Source organism: Nuphar pumila, chromosome 5, assembly GCF_984573655.1.
Source record: "Nuphar pumila chromosome 5, dmNupPumi1.hap1.1, whole genome shotgun sequence".
NCBI classification, from domain to species: domain Eukaryota; kingdom Viridiplantae; phylum Streptophyta; class Magnoliopsida; order Nymphaeales; family Nymphaeaceae; genus Nuphar; species Nuphar pumila.
In genome coordinates, this window is record NC_143253.1 from 124,574,208 (window position 1) to 124,596,839 (window position 22,632).

The following is a 22,632-nucleotide window of genomic DNA, read 5'->3' on the forward strand; positions in this document are numbered from 1 at the left end:
TCAATCTCATCTTATTTTCAATGGGTGCAACACCTACCTTCTTACGTATCTCCTTGTTCTGAATCTTATCTTTTATTGTATTTCCACACATCCATCTCAACATACGCATCTCAGCTACACTCATTTTTTGAATATGATATCTCTTGGCAGCCCAACATTCCGTACCATATAGTAAAGCGGGCCTAATAGTTGTCCTATAAAACTTTCCCTTCAACCGCAATGACATTCTACGATCGCACAACACTCCAGTTGCACTTTTCCATTTCATCCACCCAACCTTTATCCTATGATTTACATCTCCATCAATTTCTCCATACTTTTGAATGATAGATCCCAAATATTTGAAACAATCATCCACCAGTATTTTTTGCTCACCAAGCTTTACTACACTCCCATCACTACTTCGTTGCTTACTAAACCGACATTCCATGTATTCTGTCTTACTCTTACTCAACTTAAAACCTCTTGCTTTTAATGTCTGTCTCCATAATTCTAACTTAGCATTAACCCCAGCTCTAGACTCATCAATCAAAACAATATCATCACACTACAAGAAACCTATGGATTAGCGACGACCTAAATTCGTCGCTAAACTCTTTAGCGACGGATAACTTTCATCGCGGGTTTTTTGCCGCTAAGTAGTGCTAGAACTTATTCGCCGCTAATTTCATTGCTAATTTGCGACGGATTAACGATGGATATTATCCATCACGAGTCCTTCGCTATTTTAAATTAGCGATGGATAATATCCATCGCTAATCCATCATTAAATTTAAAAAAAAAATAAAAAAAATTTTGCTTGTTGTCGTCGCGTTCTCCGGCAAGGAGCAATTTTTTTTGCACAGAACCGGCGCGTTCCGGCATCGGGATGCTCTTCCGCAGTGAGCCAGTCACGGTGGGAGAAGGGGTCGTAGTGGAGACGGGATCCGGCGAGGGACAGGCGGGATGGGCGGTGGAGACCGACGAGGGGCACCGTCGGGAGGAGCGGTCAAGACAGGCAGGGTTGCCAGGGTTGACGGGGGGAGCTCCTCTTCAAGTTCCAGGTTTACCACGAGAACCAGCCGAAGAGCTTCACGGCGGGAGCGCTCAGCTTCAGCTGCAACTCCGCGCGGATCTTCGCGAGCTGCAGGGGGAGGAGCAACGAGTACGGCATAGAGGTGTGGGACGGCCACACCGGGAAGCAATCATATTTCTACTACGAGACCCCTGGCTGGTCCATCGGTGACTTCGGCAGGCTCCAGTGGCTGCCCAACAGCAGCCTCCTCTTCGTCGCCACTCTCTACCCGAGGACGTAGAATTGCTACATCACCATGCTGGATTTCAGGGAGAACAGGGTCGTCTGGTCCTGGTCGGACGTCGGGGCATCGGTGACGGTCGACGAGAAGCTCATGCTCGAGGCCATCGTCATGGAGGACGACAATTCTGTCTGCATCGTGAACTAGTACGACGATCTGGGGTTCATGGATCTGAGGAGCAATCTCGGTAGCGTGAGGTGGAGCACGAGCAGTGTCGTACCTGTGTTTTATGGGGCCTGAGGCGGAGGGAAAAAATGGGCCCCCTATTAATGGTAGGAGTTCGGGGGCAGCGCCTCCGAATTTTTTTTAAAGAATCAAAATAACAATAAAATTTGCATTCACATTAAATAAATATAATATTTCAAATATTTATATTATATTAAATAAATATATATAAAATATTTATATAAAGTACCTAAACAATACTCATTGGCCTTAAAAATGGGCCCCTAATTTTTTTTGGGGCCTAGGGGCCCTGAGGCCCAAGCCTCATTGGCCTCTTTACAGGTCCGGCTCTGAGCACGAGGAGCAGGCTGCTCAAGGTGGGCAACGCCGACGAGAGGTGCTACCCCAAGCTGGCCGCCCACGGAGGCCAGCTCTTCTCCTCCACCAACAACAGCATCTCTGTGTTTTGTGGGTCGGATTGGATCTTGACGTCTCGGCTCCGGCGAAGCCACGACGGCTCCATCTGCTACTTCTCCATAGGTGGGGATTGACTCTTTGTGCGCGTCGTCAGAGGAAGGGCGGGGCTTCTGGCGTCCTGAGAAGCGCCTCAAGTGGGGATGGTTTAAATCGAACGGGGGGGGGAGGGAAAAACAAAGGGAGGAAAATTTTTGAATGGGAGGAGGGAAATTTTCGCGCCTAAGGTGGGACGAAAATTAGCGACGAAATTAGCGAGGGAATTTTCCCGTCGCTAAATCCGTCGCTAATTAGCGACGGAAAAATTCTCTCACTAATTTCGTCGCTAATTAGCATTTTTGTAGTGTTTTGGCGACGAAAAAATGTTGTCGTTAATCCCTCGCTAATTAGCGACGGCTTTAGCGACAGAAATATTTTTGTCGCTAATTTTGCAAATATTTCAAACGTTAGCAACAAATAGTTTTCTCTCATTAATCCGTCGCAAATTGGCGACGAAAAAAATGTGTTAATCAAAACGTGACGTGTTAAAACCATTAAAATAAATTTAAAATAATATTAAAATATATTTTTTGGTATTTTTACATTTATTAAAAAATAGCCTATTCAGGCCTGCAGCGTATGAAAATTCTGCTGATATGCGTATCCGAAACATGCCGATACTGATAACATTGTCCATACGATTAGTATGGGCCAACATTGATTTGGATCTTAAAACGGCAGCCGAGCAGGATTCATACTTACATGAAGGGACTTTTCAGGATTGGGACTGGAATTAGAATCAACATTTTTAGCCAGATCTGCATTTGGATCGATCAGGATAGAATCTCTCACGTTTTCACATTTTAACGTAACCCTCGTTTTAACTCCTTTTTTGGATTCGGTATGAACATGTCAAGTTCGGGTCATACTTCAACTCTGCTACATCGGTTTCCATTTGGTTCCGGGTCCGGATTTGGATATATTCCACATTAATCGGACTCGAATTCGGATCCACCATGACGCGGACCCAACACGAAGGGAGTTGAAGATGCGTAGGAAAGCAGGAAAGACAGTTAGGTGGAGGAGAGAGAGGGTCGGCCTCTGAGCTCTGAGATCCAGCAACCCATCTTCTGCACGAGGAAGAGAGAGAAAGTCTAGAGAGAGTGTGTGTCACCCTTCCTACTTCTGAAATCCTGATGCTATTTCCGTTCGATCCATCTCTTATTGATCGATCGGCGGAAGACCCACTTTTCTTTTTTCTTTTTCTTTTTCCTTTTTCCCGTCCCTGAGATAGATGCTTGATTCCCAACCAAAATCTCGGCCCGATCGTCGTTCCTCATGAGGATCGTTGCTCGAATTTTGGGGTTTTTGGGTGCTTTCTTTATGCTTCTGGGTAGATTTCCTTAGGGCAAGTCGGGGTTTTTCTTGAGGGCGAAGATGCTCAAAGGAAGTCCCCCGAAGCATCGCCACGATGGTACCTCGCCTTTGCCCCTCGGCGTGGATTGGAGCCCACCCCCCAAAAGATGGGTACGTTTCGAAATTCCCCTCTTTTCGGTTGCAAATTTCTTGCTTTTGATGGCAGTTTGTCGTGCTTCGAATTCGTGTGATCCCATTAATGGATTTAATTCTGCAATCTTTTGGCGTGGAAAGGGTTGATTTTGATCAGCAAGTTTATTCGATCATAGTGAGATTCGGTGCCGAGTTCTTAATTATGATTTTGGAGTTGATACAACAGTGATTATCATCGACTCTGATTGCACGTTTGATGAATGATGAGCTAAATTTTGGTCTGTAGTATGTTCTTTTTCTGCATTCTGGTGCTTCTTATCTGATAAAGCTACGGACTTCTGTTGTCCGTCGGTTCCGTTTGTGTGATTATTGATTGTCTAACACATTCTTTGTTTCGTCGTCTGAATTCATAAGTTTCATGTTTTGTTTTTTCCAAGACTTCCGTTTTTTGTTTTGTAGGACGGACGAGACACTGTTTGGCCGCATGATCATCGTACAGGCTGGAGTTATTGTGTAACCATACCTTCTTGGATGTCGTCACCTGATTCAAAAGCTTTTGATGGAAGCTTGGTTAATCCCATTGTGGTGAGTATTCGTTTTCAGAGTACCTGTGAGTAGATTGTTATTGATTTAACCTGAAGTTGGTATCATACACCAACTACCTAACCACTATCATTCTGTGTTATTCACTCTTTTGATTTCTAAATAGTGCCAGTTGAAATCATGCTGTTCAACTGATTTTAGCCGCAAGTCAATTTGTACTTCTTCCATCTGAATGTGCTTTTTAAAGTACTTTTTGGGCAATGAATATTAGTGTAGTTTATTTTGAAGGCCATTGAATATGTGAGCTTCTATTTCAAGTAGGCAATGTAGTACAATGCTTGTATCAAGTTCTGTAGGAGGAGCACTATGTTAAATAATTAGATTGTGCTTGTAATCTCACTGTGGCAGTGACACCAATGACCATGGTTGGGTTCATCTCTGATTGGTTGGAGTCCATGAATTTAAAAGTTTGCTAACTGGAACCAAATTTCATCTTTATGTTTTATCGTAATTAAATGGGTGTTATTTTGATAGTTCAACATTCCTGTGATATCCAGATTTGGCAGTTCACATCGTGTATCTTGTTACCCTGCTCTAATCGGATAGGTTGTTTACAATTTGACAACCTATGACACGTAGACATGACAAAACAACCCACGTACCCATGTCGTCACGGACCGACACGGGTATGGGTACCGGGTGCGGCACGGGTACGTGTTGGGCTTGTGGGTTGGGTTGGTTCCAACTAAGATCCAACCGGAAACCCCAAGTCTTTTTTCTTTTTTTTTCCTGTCCAAACCCTCCCCCTTCTCACCCTTGTCAGCAGGAGGAGGAGTGGTGGAGAAAGAGGAAGGAAAAGACGAGGAGGAGGAGGAGGAGAGAGAGAGACGGTGGGGATGGGGGTTATGATGTACCCCCTTCCCGTTTTATAATTTAAGGGTAAAAAAAAATCTCAACCGTCTTTTTTTTAAAATTTCATTTATTTTTCTTTTATTTAAAATGATATATTCTTTCTTTTATTAAAAAACATTATATATGCATAAAACATTTTATAATAAAAGGAGAATGAAAAATATCAAACATCCTTCATTTTTTATTTTTAAAAATATTCATTTTACCTTTTCATATATTTAAAATGACATATTCTCTTCTTTCATGATATATATATGAGTAATGCATTCCTTAGGCCCCCTTTTTCGTTAGGTCTCGTTAGGCCCCTTCAAAAATCGTAGTTTTAAGTTTTTTTTTCCACGTCTAACACCATAGATGTGATCTATAGGTTTTGTTTAGTGGGAACCGGCTTTTGGATCGCTGGAAAATGACCTGTATACAGGTTTTTCCGGTGATCCAAAATCAATCGCTATGAAGGTACCAGTTTTTCCCGGCTCACAAAAACATGTTTTTCGTTGAAAAAACATGATCCAAGAGTCGATTCCCACTAAATCGATTGTGCTAAACACATCTAACGATTCAGATCTATCATAAAACACTTATAACCTATGGGGCAGAACGAGAAATGGGGCCTAATATGTTCATCTCTCTCTCTCTCTCTCTCGATATATATATATATATATATATATATATATATATATATATATATATATATATATATATATATATATATATATATATATATATATATATATATATATATATATATATATATATATATATTGTTCTGCCGTACGCTCCGTACCCGCACCCATGTGGCATAGATGACAAGTAATTGTGAATAGATTCACATTTTCAGAAATCAAAACTTGTATTTTGTTAAGATTCTGGTTGTTTTCTTTTATTGTATGCGGAAAGAAGCAGGGATAGTAGAAAACTTGTTTTCCTTGTCTCAAATTCGAATTTTTCAACTTGATTTGACATGTTTGTATGTATAAGGTAATTGTTGGTTTTGTGGAAATTCCACTTCATATACTTCATACTTGTTGTTTTAACATCCTGAATGAAACAGTTTTACAGGGTTCAAGTTGGTATTCAATCACCTGAGGGAGTTACTTCTGTTCGAACAATACTTAGAAGGTTCAGTGACTTCTTAAATTTATTCACTACAGTAAGTGGTCTGTCTATGTCATTTTTTTATTGCTTTTTTTGGTATCAAGAATTCAAGACAAAAATAAATGTAAGATCAATTATTTCTGAATATACAAATCAAGCAATTTGCACAACCATGTAGAATGAGGGAAAACTGCATTATTCCTTGCTGATTATCAGATAATTACTTATTCACAAACCCCGTGTGGGGCTAATAGTTCTCATTTCCCATCTCATCATTGGAGGATAACAATCCCTTGTTTAAAGTCCAAAGGGACTAGAACAATAGAGTTGTTACTCATAGTAGTAGCCACTGCTTGAAAGCATTGAAAAAAGACTATATACGACTTGTAATGATTCACAACAAGAACTTCTACCGAAACAAAATTCTCTAACGCAGCTAAGGAATGCACGAAGCCCACAGATGCGAATGCTACTGAGAGGTTCACTAGAGATCAGCGAGGAAAGGACTTGAAAATGCTCCTAACGTACGAGAGTAAAGTGGAGCTAAACATAAGCAGTGGAAGCTGTTTACCCCAAGTATCGGTTAGTCTTCATGACTTGAAGCGGGTGCTCATTAATGCTGCCTTGAATTCATATTAGTAGGATACACTGAATTTTCTATGTGCACTTCTCTTTCATTCCTTTTGAACAAAGTCCTTGATCCACATTTTTCTAAAACCTTTTCCAGTGGCATAAGGAATGCACTCACGCACATGCATTTATGCATGCAAGCATGCACATATAGACAGGGGTAGGGATGATAATGATGAGCCAAAACGTCCCCAGATTGAATCTCAACTATATTGAGACATACACACTCAGTCAGACACTCACTGTAAGAAACATGCTTTGGAATGAATTATTTCAATGTAAAAAGTTAAAAAAAAAATTGTCATTCAAAATTGATACAATTATGGTAACGTCTAGGGTTGTAACCAGGTCAGGTCTTATTATACCCAATTCTGAAACGAGTCTAAAAGTAAGATCCAAGCCCAACCCAATCTAATTTGGGTTCGGGTACAACTAAAAACTGTGGACCCATATGGGTTAACGGATTTGGGTATGCATCGGGTCAACTATAACCTGGTTGGGTCTTTAGTAGACCCGTTCTGATTCGGGTCTGGTTATGGCTGAAAAAAGTAGACCCATATAGGTTAACAGGTTCGGTTCTTAACGGGTTCGGGTTTCAGCTCGGGTCTTAATATGATCGGTGTTCTGGACCTAATTACCCACCAATAAAAATATGTAAATTTTTAATGGAATCAGTTGCTTATTAACAAGATTATATGCTAGCAAAATAGAAGCTTAATAACTATTCTAAATCATGTCAAAATCTGAATATAAAAAAAATATATCCATGCCAACTAGACATTTTAAGTTGAAACAAAAAAACCAATGGTATATCATATTCAAAATGTATCAAATTCAACGAGTGTTCGAGTATTATTTTGGGATTTATTTCAATCTGACAATTTCCATGACAAAAGGACAATACAAAGTATATGCGAAAATGAATTAAAGTTTAGATTACTAAAATGCAATGTTGTGAATAGCATTGAGGCGTAAGACCCGCTCATGAAGTGAGGCGTAAGGTGTAAGCTTCACAAAAAATATTAAAAAATTGATTAATTAATTAATTAATTGTTCAATTTTTTAATAGAAAAAAGTAATATTAATTAATTGTATAAAAAAAGCAATTTTTTGAAGAAAAAGAATATCAGAAGAACAAAAAGAAGGGGAAGAAGAAGATCGATTGAGGAAGAAAAGAAGAAGAATATCGACAGAGGAAGGAGGAGGAGAAGAATAGAAGAAGGAGAAAAACAAAAGAAGAAGAGACAAAGGAGAGAGAGAGAGAGGGGGTACGTACCAGTAGAGGAGAGAGAGAGTGCCCTCTCGAGTCTCCCTCTTTTTCTTTTAAAAAGAGGGAAAGAATGAGGTGCATGCCTCATGGTGCCTTTCCCTTCATTAGGGCGCCTCGAGGCACCAAAGGCCGTGCCTTGCCTCGAGGTGCGCCCTTCATAACATTGCTAAAATGCAATGCATATCAATTCTAAATTTATCAACATCTTTAAATGTTTAATTTAATATTTACCAATTAGAAACTTTCAGATGGATCAAGTATAAAGTGGGTTCAGGTTCGGGTCAGTTCAAGTACATAGTCGTGTCAGGTTGGGTTGGATTGGGTTCCGGTGTATAATCGGTTCGGGTACAAAGCGGGTGTGGATACATAATCAGTTCATTTCGGACTTAAAATATGGAGAACCATTTGGGTCCAGGTACATAATTGGGTCATGTCCTTTCGGGTTCGGATCTTCGTTTACAATACCCAAGACCCAACCCATTTTCACTACGGGTCTATCCGACCCAAACCCACAGGTCCACTAATATCGGTTCATGTCAAGTATAATCGGTTCGGGACATCGGGTTTGGTCGGGTATACTCGATTTAGTGATACCCGTAGTAAGGTCTATTAATGTCCATAATTCATTAAAAAAAAACTACTTAATCATCAAAATCACTGAACGTAAAATTTGTATATCACTAAATTAACTGTGAAAATCTCATCCATCTAAGTTAATCCATGAAATATTCACTATATTAATCAGAGAATTCATGGAACTTACTTTTGTGGGCGCATTACCAGCATTAGGCTGAAAACGATTTGGGCATAAGCCCAAACATGGGTTAGTACCTTCCATACCAGGCTTCGGCTCCAGCTTCAACACTTAATAAAATAGTTCCTTTTTTTCTTAAGTCACTTTATAAGAGAGAGAGAGAGAGAGAGAGAGTGTGCAGTATTTAGTGGTGGGCAATGAGCCTGCCCGACTATGAAATGGATGGTCACTGGTCAGTGGCCTGGAGAGAGAGAGAGAGAGAGAGAGAGAGAGAGAGAGAGAGAGAGAGAGAGCAATATTTAGCGGTGGGCAGTGGGCAGTGGGCGACGGGTCTGCCTGACCATAAAATGTTTGGTCAATTGGTCAGACCTGGCTTGCCAAAGGGAGAAGCTGGGCCTGGGCCTGGTTTCAGCTTACTCGAGTTGGGTTGCTCATGGCCTGCAGGCCGCTCACCCCAATGAAAGGTGGGCAACAGGCTGGCCAGATCCTGCCTGGCCCATAACAAGCTGGGCAAACCTAGCCTACTAAGCCAGGCCTAAAAACATTTTAGGCCGAACAAAGACCTGAAAACTGGTCACCTAACCTGATGCACATCTCTATTGGGTTTTGAACCCATCGCATCTCACTGCTAAGTGCCAAACACAACATTGTAGTTGTTGAAACATTAGTTTAATTTGTGCTAACAATTTTTTAACAGTACTGACTCATTTCGTAATATATGTATAAAGAATGCTAATCTTGTTAAACAAGATTATTGAACTCTTAATGAGCTTACACATGGGCTTGAGCTCTATCTCATTTAAGTAAATATGCTTACCACTGAGCTTTAGCTTGGCATCCCAAGTCAAGATTTAGCCCAGCCAAGGCTAAGCTTCTTGCAAGAAACTCAGTTTCTTTAATTGTGGCTTTTAGTTTGTAGGGTCATAGTTACGGGAAGCGATATGTGAAGCGAAAGCAGGGAAGTGAGTGTGTAAAAGTAGTGTGAAGTGGAATTCATTTTGGAAGTGATTGTGGAAGTGTGTGAGAAGCGAAAATGGAAATGTGAAGGAAATGAAGGGGAAACGAGTGGTAAGTGAAAGGGAAGCGAAAAAATGAAATATTAACATGAAAAAAAACAAGGGGAAAATGAGGAGGAAGACAGTGGGAAACAAAAGAGAAGCGAGTGAGAAGCACGTTTTCCATAGTTTCCCCCTCACTTCCTACTTCAGAATGGCATTTCACCCTCCCCCCAGCCCCTAGGGTGCTTCCAGTAACTATGGGTAGGGTTATTCTCCAACCACTAGCTATGTTTGAAACTATTTTGATCTTTCTCAAGCCTTTTCTTTCTTATTATGTGTTTTTCTTGTAGAAAAACATCCATTTTTTTCAACAAGATCCTCTCTCTCTCTCATCATTTACTATTGCTATCGACGTAATAGACACCTTTTAAGCAAGTGTGCATAACTTTTTATGCATCATATAATGGAAAAAGGCTAGCCAAAAAGTATGCCCTTTCAGAAAGATCCTTATTAGTTTAAGCACTGATAGTGGACAATGGAAGACTTTACCTTGGTGGATGGCCCTTCCAAACTGAAAGAGGATAAAAAAAACTATAAATGGATCTATACGTATTGATTTAGTGTTTGATTGTTCTTTGCAGCTTAAGCGGGTGTTTCCTAGGAAGAATGTTCCCTCACCTCCACCAAAGCATTCTTTTCTGAGGGTTAATTCCAATCGAGTGCAGCTGGAACAGGCAAAGTCATCGCTGTTTTAAATTCTTCCCTATTCCCTGCAATTCCTCCTATCTTGATATGTTCTTTGTGTGAAGTAATTTATCTTTTTGCTTATGTATCTCTTTATTAAGATAACATCAAATAGTGTTGCTTAGCTGTAGAACATGCAATAACTTTTTATTGTGGACAAGATTGTTTAATTGTTGAATATATGCTGAAGCATAATGTTCATTTTTTATCGTCAAGAATTTCCTTATGATTGCTAAATTCTCCATGAAATTTAAAATCTGTTTATATGAATGCTTAGATAAAAAAAACCTTCTCACAGTTGAATGGCTGAAAGAGGGATTTGTTGGAAAACGGTCCAGCAGCAAGACGATATAATCTATAGGGAAATAAACAGTTGTTAAATAGCTCTGTTTCCTTGATTGTTGATTTTGAGATAATGTCTACACATATGTAGAACAAGCAATCATGAAAAATGACAGCATCTGCTATCTACTCTTAACAACAAAAATGTGCCATCGTCTATATGAAGCAAACAAATAGCTTGGCTGTAGTGCTATATGGAGTCAAAGTAGCGAAGTTGTAGATTCTTGGAAATCTTTAATGAAGTAGAACTAGCATACTCAAACTGGCCATCTGGATCTGCTTAGGCCATATTATTGCTTCTAGAGGCACAAAGAGAGGTGTAGAAGTAGATACTTGAGATGAGATTTGCCTTTTTTACCATATTCCTGACAGAATGTTCTTCATAAATGACATTTTTTATGGGATCCATATAAACCGTGTTGACTTGAGAATATTATGATCGTAACATTCTTCAGATATAGCTATTGCTGATGCAGTTGCACTAGCTATCTCAGTACATGTACTGACAACTGGAGTCTTAACTGGATGAATGTGAGAAAGTGATCCGGTACATCTCACATGGTTTTTGCAAATTCATTAAATCGAGACTGGGACATTCTTTAATGCATGTGCTTCTGTATATATGTATACTTTTGTTTATGTGAAGTTGTGAACATAGTTGTCTCCTTGTGTGAGAACAGACAAACCTGAAATTGCATTTGGTACATTAGCTTCTAAACTAAATATGAAGTGGCTTATCATGTAAATGCATGGTAAGTGAAGGGATTCATATCTTTCTTTGTAGGTTTGTAGTTTATCACTCAAACTAGAAAAGAAAGGAAATAAATTAGAAGATCATAAAAAACTTAAAAGTAAGTAATCAATTTTGATTTGAAGGCTTCAGTGTGGAGTTGGCCTCTTACCTCACTCATTTCACTTGTTCCTCCGTTAATTCAGTTAATCCAGCCTCATACATGACTGGCCACCTAATGGGTAGACCTTAGTTGTCATACATGTGACTAGGCTGCCGGCTTGGCGCTTGGTCAGGCTAGTTGCACCACATAGACTAGGTCTCCTAGTTCCCCAACTGGTCATCCCTAGCAACTAGGACAATTTTTTTCACCCTCCTTTCTTTCATCTTGACTTTAAAGTTACCCCTGCCACAACCCCACTCCTCCTCAAACCTCATTCCATGTTCTGTTTTATTGTGATTTCTTCAGATTTACTCCGACTGTGTGCGTATTTTTATAATTCAATATGTTTGTTTGTCTGTATAGATTAATCATATATGTATAGATTTCAGATATAAATGTATACATAATTTTATAATATATATATTTTTCATGCATTTTTGTCTTCTATATTGTTTAATTTCATGTTATTACATGTTTTATTAGTTTTTGTATTTAAATATAATTTTTCTATTTTTCTCAAGAAACTTTTTTGAGGTCTTTATCCAACCAACTAGTACCGCCTTGAACTGGGCCTTTTAGAAGTCTGATATCTGGTTCATTTGAGGACATATGGTTAGGCTCAGAGAAATCACTAGAACTTCTAATCTTTGAGTTGAAAAACTTAGAATGGGAGAAGAAGCTTCAATTTTTGAGGTTTACAAAAACCCTATAGTGGGAAATAAAGGGACCTTTAAGGTTTTGAGTCTTTTGACTATGAAAATGAGGTTTTAATGTCATTTAAAAAATCTGGCAAAAAAAGTGAGAAAAGAATCATCAGGAAACTCTAAGTTCCAATGAGTTATCTACTCATATGAGCTGTTTGTATGATATTGACTTATATGAGCTGTGGTGCGATACAATATGATACAGCCTATATCATGTAATATTTTTTGATACATATTGATGCAGTCTGATAACCATGTTTTATGATTTTTATGATGTGTTGTACATATCTTGATACAATAGATATGGTACAGTGCTATGGTAAATCATATCACATCATATGATACAACATGATTTTCATAACATTCATACAAAACATTTTTCAGTGAATAAAATTCCTTTTCAGCTATGTCACACGGACTTGGCTAAAAGGTCGACGCACCCGCATCACCCGTACCCAACACGGGTGTGGACACGGGTGCAGCTTCGGACACGGGGTGGACACGGTCAACTAAGTGTCGGACTCGGTCAACTTTGACTGAGTCTATTTTTGTCCATTTATTTTGGTAAGTTTGTGTTGTTACTTCAATAGAATTACTTTTTTATTTTTGCTTTAAAATTTACAATCTTATTATTGTTATATATTTATATATAGCCGTGTCCCCGTGTCCAAAGTTTTTGAAATTGCTTCGCACCCGTACCTGCACCCATGTGACATAGCTTTTCAGGAACACATCGTTTAGAACCATTTCATACTTATCTTTGAAAATTTCTTGGATTTATTTTTTTCTTTTTTTTGTTCTAGTACTTCAAGGCATCTCGTAATTTGCTGAGAGGTTTAGAGGTATTTTGGAAAAGAACCTTATTTTTTCCTTTTTGGTTCATGATTCGCTGTAAAAATGCTATTAAGCTGTTTTTTTAGGGTTTTGTTTGGATTTTTTTGGTTTGATCTTCTGTTAGCCAGCCTTCTTTGATCTTCCATCAAATTACTGCAGCACTTTGTATTCATTTTGTTTGCTTAATGTGTTCTCAATGACATTAAATTCTGCCTTGCACTGTCTTTTGGTTTTTCATTTTCAAGCATCTTCTTTCGCGACATTTAGTAGTGGTCTAGAAAGACTTTTATACTTTGTTACTTTTCAGGAGTATCTGCATTTTTTTCCTTGTTTATGGTGCTGAGACCTTTATGTGGATATTGTTATTGGGTAAAGGTGAAGATTTAGAAAAAAAATCCACATTACTATCAAATTGAACTCCACAAATTTTCTGTGCTGGGAGTCATCTGGTGTCAAACCATTTTATGCGGAAGGTGTTTGTGGTAAAGAAAATGGGACATGATCCATTCTTCAACTGGAGAAAAAGAGCAAGCGGCCAGCTTAAAACATTCTGAAAAACATGACAAGAAAATAAAGGAATGGAAAATTTGATATACATAGATACTTATATACCATACATACATGTATATATATTTATATGTATATTATATACATATATATATAGTTAGTTAATTAGTGAACTATCTACTTTAGGTCATGACTTGTCCCCACTTTACCGTAATGTGTCATGGGCTATAAGTTGAAATTGTGCTACCATACATCACAAGATCTTCTAACATGTACCTACCTACTAGTTGCTAGCCACTATGCTGTTTGGAAGCTTAGCTACCCTCTTTATTTATGATCAATGTTGAAGTATCTATTTGTGAAGGATGTGTGGGACTTCTTGTCCATGGTATTTGCTAAGAGTCTAAGACTGATCTTTCTCACTGATTTCATCTCCAAAAAAAAAATGATGATTACTAAATAAGTTGATTGAAGTGCTAGCGACTACTTAACTATGATCTAACCTTGTAAAATGAGTTGAGATTACGAGAGCCACCTCTAACCCATGCTATTTTAGGCATTGCTTGCTCAGTCTTTGAGAAGAGTCACCTTCAAGATCATGTCAATGAACAGCGTCTCCAGGAGCTGCCCCCAGTTTTTGGAGCTTGTCATGCCTATGCTTCAATGAGATTGGCTATTTGGCATCCTCATAAAATTCATGATAGGTGAATCTGTATGTCATTATTTTAAGAAAGTTGCTGACTCTGTCAAAGGAAGATGTGGTGATATCTTTGAAATTTTAGCAAATAAAAGGTGTAGATAACATGGTTTCAGTTGACAAAGAATGATGAAGAAGGAAGATACTGTATGTGGCACTTTATAGAATAGTGCACTTATTCATCTTGTTACAGAATGATGCTGTTGTTTTATTAGAAATTTTTGCATATCATATAATTAGGTTATATTTTTAACCAAGCTGAAGTTGATCCGGCTGTCACAGGAATGATTCACTTAGCATGTGTATCCCTTGTTGACACGACGTGACACCTGACACTTCATGTACACAACACGACACTCATGGACACTGTTAAACCAGTTTCAAACACAATCAATAGTGTCATTAACTTTGTCTATTTTCTTTTATGATCTTTTAGTTCTTTGTACATACATTCATGCATACATCTATGTGTGTGTGTATGTCTGTGTCCCATTGTCCTAATTTTTGGAAATTATCATATTGTACCAAGTGTATCCTCATCGTCTCCCTTCTCTCAGATCCGTATCCATGTAACATAGGGTTTCCTCTCCAAAATCTCCTTCCACCATCTTTTGTTATCTCTGTTAAATATATATATACATATATATTGAATATATGCATATTATATATACATGTATATAATAGCATGTATCTAGTATATGTATGTAATTTTCATATTTCTTTTTGCCTTTTGTAATAAACATTTTTTATTTTCTTTTAGTGAGGACTGACTAGCCGTTGGGACTAGTCTAATGGCTAGTTTTTGGCCTCACTTGTATATATCTTATGCATTATTTTGATGCATTTTCCATATTAATAAAAAAAATCATTGTGTCTGTGCCTTAGTGGCTTTGTGAGTGCCTTAGTGCATGTGTGCACTTTCCCATACGTGGCTTTCTGCTTCTCTTTCTTAAGGATTGACTTCATTACAATCTCATAGTATGATTTTGTACAAATGGAGCATGACCCAGTGAGAGGATGGTTTTTTGGTTCTGTTCATGGTCAAAGTATCATTACTCTTTGACCAAAAATAGAAATTTAGATGGTTTTTTATATGCAAGTCATCTTGCATAAGGTTAACAGAAAAATGAGGTGTCTTCATAATAAAGGTATATGAGAGAAGAAGGGTCTGGAAAGGCATGGAGGCTAAAAAATAATGTAACTGGTATCTACTGTCTACCTTTTTGTTTGCTCTTTTGGTATTTTAACTTTGGCAATGTAATTTAACAATTGGGCGACTTGATATGATTGTTGTAGAGATGATGCTAAGTTGCATCGTATTGTGCTATACTTGATGCGATAAAAATGGCTTCAGCTAGCTTTTCCCAAGTGCACATTGGGCGTGGCAGAATTCTTCCGCTCCAATTTGATCATTTGATGCTTCAGTTTTTTTTTCTTTTGACGCTTCTTAACCTATGAGATGTACTCTTTATTATCTGCTTTTGAAGAAACTGGCAAAATTTAATAAAGCCTTGCTGGCCTTAAATTAATTGTTGATTGTTTTTCTAATTTCTGTTCCTTATTTGCCTTTCATTTTTCAGAGGAGATCTGCTCTGGAGGAATGGATGGGAAAGCTACTATCTGACATTGATTTGTCTAGAAGTGTTCCAGTGGCATCTTTTCTTGATCTGGAAGGTGCAGCTAGGTCATGTAGGTAGCTTTTGCTATCGGTTGATTCCTATCTAAAGAGATCCTCATGCCACTGCTTCACAGTCCATGCTTGTTTTTTGGGAGTCTAAGCCTCTTGTATTCGTCAAGCATCTGATAGGAGCAGTAACTGTGGCATATCACTTGTCATTTTGCAGATATGATTTTCATTGGACTGCCTATGTCTATTATCTATATATAGTTGTCATAAATAGAGATGCTTCATTTTGGATTTCACTATTAATTTACATGAATATTTGGTTTTGGTGATGATTACATGCATTACTGTATTTGGACATTATTCTTTTTCTATGTTGTGATGCTTATTTAGTTATGTGATGCAGTATACAGCTTAAGCACTTTGATATAAAATGATTTTGTCCTAGGGGTCAAATTCAGGTCTCAACAGATCCCCTCTTTCCCAATTCTGAATGTATTCAGGTGTTTCAGTTTTTGCAGGAAGCTCATCGGTTGATCCTCAGACTCCATCAATAACTCCAGATTATGGGAGTGACAATACTTGTGAAGCTTCTGATTTGGGAACACCAAGGCAAATTGCTCACAATGGTTCTGAAGCTGGAGCAGAAGATCCATTGTCAGATCAAGACTTGATTGTTCCTGTAGGTACACTAGCAAAATTTAGTATTTCTAGCCATGAAAATGGCCTTCTTTTGGGAGACTCTGCTGCAGACCGGCAAGAAGAATATCCAAGCCAAAGCATGCAGTTGGGCAAGGTGCTTAATGTTACAAACAGGAATATTGCGTACGCAAATTCTCCAAATAATGTGCCTTACTTTGGGGACAGGATGGAGTTATTATCGGAAAGAGAGGAGCCTCCTGGGCATGCTCGGAAACTTTCTTCTGAAAGTGTAACAAGTGATGTGAGCTCAGTTAGAGGCAGTGAATTTTCAAATACTGGGCCATCCTCTTTAGTAGGTGATGGTTCTCTCGACCTTAGTGGATGCGCAGGGGTTCCATCTACCTCTAGTGCTTTCGGTAACGAATTTCAGCGTCTAGGTGATGTACAGATTGTCCTTCCCCTCGATCAGCGCCAAAAATTGAATAGGGTTCTAATAACTTTGCAAAGGAGACTAACATCAGCAAAAACAGACATGGAGGATATGATTGCTAGATTAAATCAAGAAGCATCTGTAAAAGAATATCTTACAACTAAGGTGCATGTCTGTATGATGTTTTTTGTTAAACATTTCCTATTTTTTATTCTGGCAATTAATGGATGCTATTTGTCATCAAAACATACTTGTGTTGGAAGAAGAAACAATTTGTCAAGATATTGTTGTTTTGTACCTTGTTCTGGAGTGTTTCTCTTTCAAAAGCTTGTATTGTATTGGCTTTCAGGCGGAAGTATACTCAGTGTTTCTGTGTCACTTAGCATAGTGAAACTTCAGAGTTCAAGATATTGTAACATATGCATGAATGTATTCCAAAGGTCCTCTTTTTTATTGATAAATCAAATCCCAGAAACGTGTGTGCAATTTGTCCAATTGTTAGTCAATTACTTATAGTTCACTTCTTTAAAGGATTACATGATTGTGTTTTGCCTGTGTGGAATTGGCCGGAGTTTTAACTAAGACAAATATGTGATTATCTTGGTGAAGAAGAATAGTTCATGCAGAAAAAGCTTCAAGGAAGAGATGTGATAGGCTTTTCATGAAAACTACATTGATCAAGCCATTCAGTTGTTTTTCATGAAGGGCATTACCTATTTACATGAGTCAAAACCCACACCGAGCATCCTTGGGCTAGATTCTCTGTTATTAGAAGGAAGAAGGGAAAACCTGTTTTATGATCAATGAGCTATTGTGATATCAGGAATATGGGCCATGATCGATTTTATGATATTTAAAGCATCTTTTGCTAGTCCTTTATTATCAAGTACACTTGAGTTAGTTATTTCTGTAGGTCATAAAATGTTAGGATGGCAATTTTATGATGAAGCTTTTGCTTACGGTTGCTTGTGATAGGGTCCACAGTTTTTTTATCTTTCCTATGTTATTCTTGAGGAGGATGAGAACAGTATTGCTGCTACAAGATGATCTCTGATTCTAGACTGCCATGGGCTTCAATATTTTTTTTTGTCGGTGGAATAATTTGCTTTTTAATGTACACTGTTCTTTATGGACTATAATGCCTTACATCTTTCTGTACCCTACATCTAACATACTACCCTTCCATACGATCCAATGTGTTATTATTAAAATTAAAATAGCACATTTCTGCTATATATGAACATTCTCACTTTTTATGGCCTCACATGGACAATCACTAAGTTAATTCTAGCCACTCCTTGACTGAGAGGACCATCCCCTGGGTCACTAGAGTTTTAAGGTTATTCACTAGGTTGTCAGTCAATATGTGCTTAAGAGTTCTAAAATGCTAGGTTAAGAACATGCACACGTCAACAAATCCCAAATTTGAACTGAAAGCTGATTTTTATGCATGAAGATGCACACACGTGCGTATTTGATGGGTCATTTGATTTACCAAATATGGAGAACTAGTTTGGATGTGTGTGTGTTCTGATCAGTTTGCTACAGAGCCAATGAACCAGATGCTGGACAAGATGTTCATGGGCACAACACCAGGTAGAGATCTCAAAAGGAAAAAGGGAAAAGGAGTATTAGATCTTCTGCCGCGATCTCTTGTTAGGCAGAATTTCTGTTTTAATAAAATGTTATTGTTTTGTGGGTTTACTAACCTTGTGCATTAAGAATCTGGAAGGTGGTTTCCTGTCTTTGTTGGCATTGCCAGGATTGTTTATTTCACACGTTGTTGCTAAACACGAATGATGCCATATAGTACAGGCCATTTTTTAAAACTGCACCCAGACAGCAAGAGAATTGGCATTTATTTCATATTTTCATGCATAAGCTTAAAACTGAAATTTTATTGCCCTCTTTGGTACAAATTCTATGACTGCCATTCTTATTGGAAAATTTCTTTGGTTTCCATATTAATCCATTCTTCACTTATTTTTATTCCACTCATGCAGGTCAAAGATTTAAATGTTGAACTTGAGAGCACTAGACAGAAGAGTAAGGAAAATTTGCAACAGGCAATTTTAGTTGAGAGAGAGAGAATCACCCAACTGCAGTGGGACATGGAGGAGCTTCGTACAAAGTCCTTGGAGATGGAAGCCAAATTTAGATCTGAGCAGGTCTTCTACAAAACTTGCATTTCATTGAGCATTTATTATTGTTATTTTTCTCTATTAGTTTTCCAAATACTTGCATTGATGTTATGCAGGATGAAAAAAATCTAGCAGAGGCTACTAAAAAGGCTGCAACAACTGAGAAAGAACTTTTGCAGCATGAATTGGATTTGACAAGAGAACATCTCGAGAACTTGCAAAAAGTTCATGAAGAGCAGGAAATGAAAATGAAGGCAGATGTAAAAATTTTGTTAAAAGAGGTTAAATCTCTCAGAAAATCTCAAACGGAACTTAGACAAGAGCTGCAACAGTCTCTAAAAGCCAAATCTGAACTAGAGGTACAAAAAATTTTATACATGGAACTGCATTTTTAGAAGAGAATAGAGAAATGCTATATGGTCTTCTGAGGTAGATTTGGCAAGTGAATCCTGGGGCTTAGAACTAAAAATAACAAAAACTGGAATAAACCTTAGCCTTAATATGCACAATGCTGATTGATTATACCCCTGTATATCTTTTTTAGTTCGGTCCTGTAGATGGTTAAAGAAATTCACAGAAACACAAAAGAATAGACTTGACCCTACCGTGGTGGGAGCTCTAAGCAAGGGAGTCTCCACTTAGGAGGGTGCCTTAATTCCTCGGCTTTATTATCGAGAGAAAAAAAGTCTCCACCCAGTTCTCAGAAAATCCAAACCTAGTTCACAATTGATTGACTTGGAGTCAAATGCTAATCTAAATATAAGTCGAAGAGACCTTGTAGGGATGTAAATGGTTCAGATTCGGATCAGATGTGGCCAATGCCATATTCGATTAATCGGATGTTGGCTAAATGGATTCGGATTCAGATGGTGAAAAACTCATACCAGATCTGCTTTTTTACATGTAAACAGCTTCAGATATCTGTCAAATTAATATATATGTTGGATTTGATAGCAAAAAATCAAAACCACATCTGCATCCATTTATAATTAGATATGGTTTTGGCTTAATAAATGCAACTAAATAAAATCGAATTCAGTAGGATATCAGATAAAATCCTATTCGTTGACATCCCTACCTTCTTGGAAATACTCTATGATTTTATGAAATGGCTAAACTAGTACATGAAGAACACACTACAGAACTCTAAAAAGCATACCTAATTGTTGGGGAAATAAATGGAAAATACTTGTGTTTGTTTCCTTCCCCAAAATTGTCACCTGTGCACGTTTCACTGGTTTCTTTGGAATGGTCTTGTAACTGCTTTTGTGTTCAGTCTGGTATGTAATTCCACTTGTTTCCTAAGGGTAAAAAGTTATTATTGAGTTCCTGCAGTTAGAACTTGAAGTTCATGTTCCTATTTAACTTCACATGATTGGATTTCTCAACAGTTTCATAAAGTAATTGTATAATATCTTCAGTTTTTCTTTTGATGTAAAATTCATGCAATGGTTCTTGCTGTGTGGCCTTTATCTATGCCCCCCCCCCCTTTATTGATAGTGTGGCTTTCTTTGTTGGTATGGTTGCTCAGTAGGAGAATTCCTTTGAAAATTGGCTTTGAACTGATTGGGCATGACTATTTGGTGTTGTGGAGATGTTTCTATCTCCTATTGCAATCTTGATTTGTTTTAGATTTCTGTAGATGGCATGTACAGTATGTCTTCTAAGGTCCAGTCCTATTTGTTTGATCATTATTTCATAGAAATTTTATGATATCAATTGATTGAAATTAGCTTGGGATCATGTTTACAGAAGATGCTTCAGGGAGAGAGGCAACGGCGTGAGCATGCAAGAACTTCTAGAGTGAAGTTATTGCATGAATGTGAAATTCTTCGCAACCGGCTCCAAGAATGTAGTGTCAATTTTCTTGCAGAAGAGGAAGATAAATTCACTGTTGATTCTTCTTCACTCTCAGATGCTCTAGATCTTTTGGCAATGTCAGATAATCGAATTGGCCTCTTACTTGCAGAAGTATGTCTTTGTATATGCTTATCTTTCTTATCATCTTTTGGCCATCATAAAAATGTTCTACCATAGATATCTTTGGAAGATAGTTATTTATCATGTTGGTGGTTGTGCATTTCAACATCTAACTGATAAGATGAAATAATCGTTAGACACTAGTTGCTTCCTGATAAATGGCAAGCATATTGATTATTGTTGTATCACATTTTTAGTTTCTCGCAACCTTCTTGAAGGTTGGGAGGACATCCTTACAACTATTTTATTTAACTTGGTGGTTCAAGTTAGCAGGAAGCAAATTGTCACAATCCACCTTCACAGCCAGATTTTAATTTCAGTTCTCTCTCGAATTAGAGGGACTGGAATCAAGATGCTGTCTCGTTAGGGATTCTCCTTCGGTACATTTTCATTATGAATTTCCGCATTTTGCAGGCACAGCTATTAGCCCAAGAGGATGATGGTTCCGGTGCTCCAAGTAGAAGCCAGGGTAATGAATCTCAAGTCAGCTTTCAAATTAGTGGTGATGATTCAACAGCCAATGATGAGACCGCTTTACGGAAAATGCTAGCTGATATTCTCATCGACAATGCTAGACTACGGAAGCTTGTGAACTCTGTAATCCGTTGTGCACTTAAAGCAGCTCCGCAGTCTGAGGAGGAGGATGGTGATGAAGCTCCATCAAGGAAGACTGTACTCAACAAGTTTCTTGAAAGATGAGTTGTTGAACTTGAAAGTGTTGGCCATCACTGTTGCTTCTCAAAGCATGATGCCTGATGAACTCTTGAAAGCCCAACATCAGTTATCTCATTCAACGAGACAGACCTCTTGTGGAGATTGTTTAAGCTGTGATGTTTTGAGTATAGCAATTTTGGCTCTATGTATCATCCTTTTCTATACACATGAGATCAAGTATATAATAAAAGTAAAAAACAATACGGAGATCATTCTCAAGCAGCATGTTGTATGTCATACTACTGTTCATGTTTTTACCATCTTCCTGCAGTTTAAATGCACAGGGAACAAAAGCAGTGCAGTTTTTTTTTCATTCTCCCTTCAACTGGTAGGCAGAATTAGAGAGAGAGTTTGCTACACTGGATGTATTGGAAATTCCCTCTTTCTTTCCTTTTTCACCTTCTATTGGAAATTGATGAATTGAGTTCTAGATCCTCTGGTTAAGATGGGTGCAGTTTGTGGTTGTTGAGCCTTGGCCCATTCTGGGCTTTATTGCACCAGGAAATTATTCATTTTCATGATAGAATAGGTCATCTTGAAAGGTTCCATGTTCAAAACGTTCAGTAGTCTAAAGCGCACGGGGAAAGTATGACTTGGTAAATACATCTAGGTTTGATAGGAAATGAGCCTGATCATCATGATGGCAACGAAGGATTCAGTCATGTACCTTATAATATTACACATCTGTATTATCGCAGGTTTATTATTGAAATAAGAAAAATTGAACTGAGATCATTTGCAATGTGATTGCAAACT

General features: G+C 38.0%; 1 protein-coding gene and 1 pseudogene across 4 annotated transcripts; both read left to right on the top strand.

Annotated features, from left to right (window-relative positions):
- The first annotated feature begins 868 nt into the window (after nucleotides 1-868).
- Nucleotides 869-2,059, top strand: LOC149838532 (BTB/POZ domain-containing protein At2g24240 pseudogene; annotated as a pseudogene).
- Nucleotides 2,060-2,987: 928 nt separating this feature from the next.
- On the top strand, nucleotides 2,988-22,088 carry LOC149838533 (PX domain-containing protein EREL1-like). 4 transcript variants are annotated; one of them, XM_090006641.1, is made up of 10 exons: nucleotides 2,988-3,440; nucleotides 3,882-4,007; nucleotides 5,929-6,027; nucleotides 10,266-10,358; nucleotides 15,926-16,034; nucleotides 16,482-17,206; nucleotides 19,045-19,209; nucleotides 19,299-19,541; nucleotides 20,935-21,153; nucleotides 21,577-22,088. In XM_090006641.1, exons 1-10 carry the CDS (start codon nucleotides 3,351-3,353, stop codon nucleotides 21,859-21,861), a joined length of 2,154 nt encoding a protein of 717 aa, XP_089862767.1. In that variant the 5' UTR covers nucleotides 2,988-3,350; the 3' UTR covers nucleotides 21,862-22,088. The 4 variants fall into 4 exon arrangements, with proteins under 4 accessions (XP_089862767.1, XP_089862768.1, XP_089862769.1 ...); XM_090006642.1 differs by having other exon boundaries at nucleotides 20,938-21,153; XM_090006643.1 differs by lacking the exon at nucleotides 10,266-10,358 and having other exon boundaries at nucleotides 2,990-3,440.
- The last annotated feature ends 544 nt before the right edge of the window (nucleotides 22,089-22,632 follow it).

Bases quoted from the DNA above. Each gene is read 5' to 3' on its own strand.
- LOC149838533 (XM_090006641.1), top strand. From the start codon at position 3,351: ATGCTCAAAGGAAGTCCCCCGAAGCATCGCCACGATGGTACCTCGCCT. The intron at 16,035-16,481 runs GTAGGTAGCTTT...CAGGTGTTTCAG, and splicing joins GGAAGGTGCAGCTAGGTCAT to TTTTTGCAGGAAGCTCATCG. The intron at 19,542-20,934 runs GTACAAAAAATT...TCATGTTTACAG, and splicing joins AAGCCAAATCTGAACTAGAG to AAGATGCTTCAGGGAGAGAG.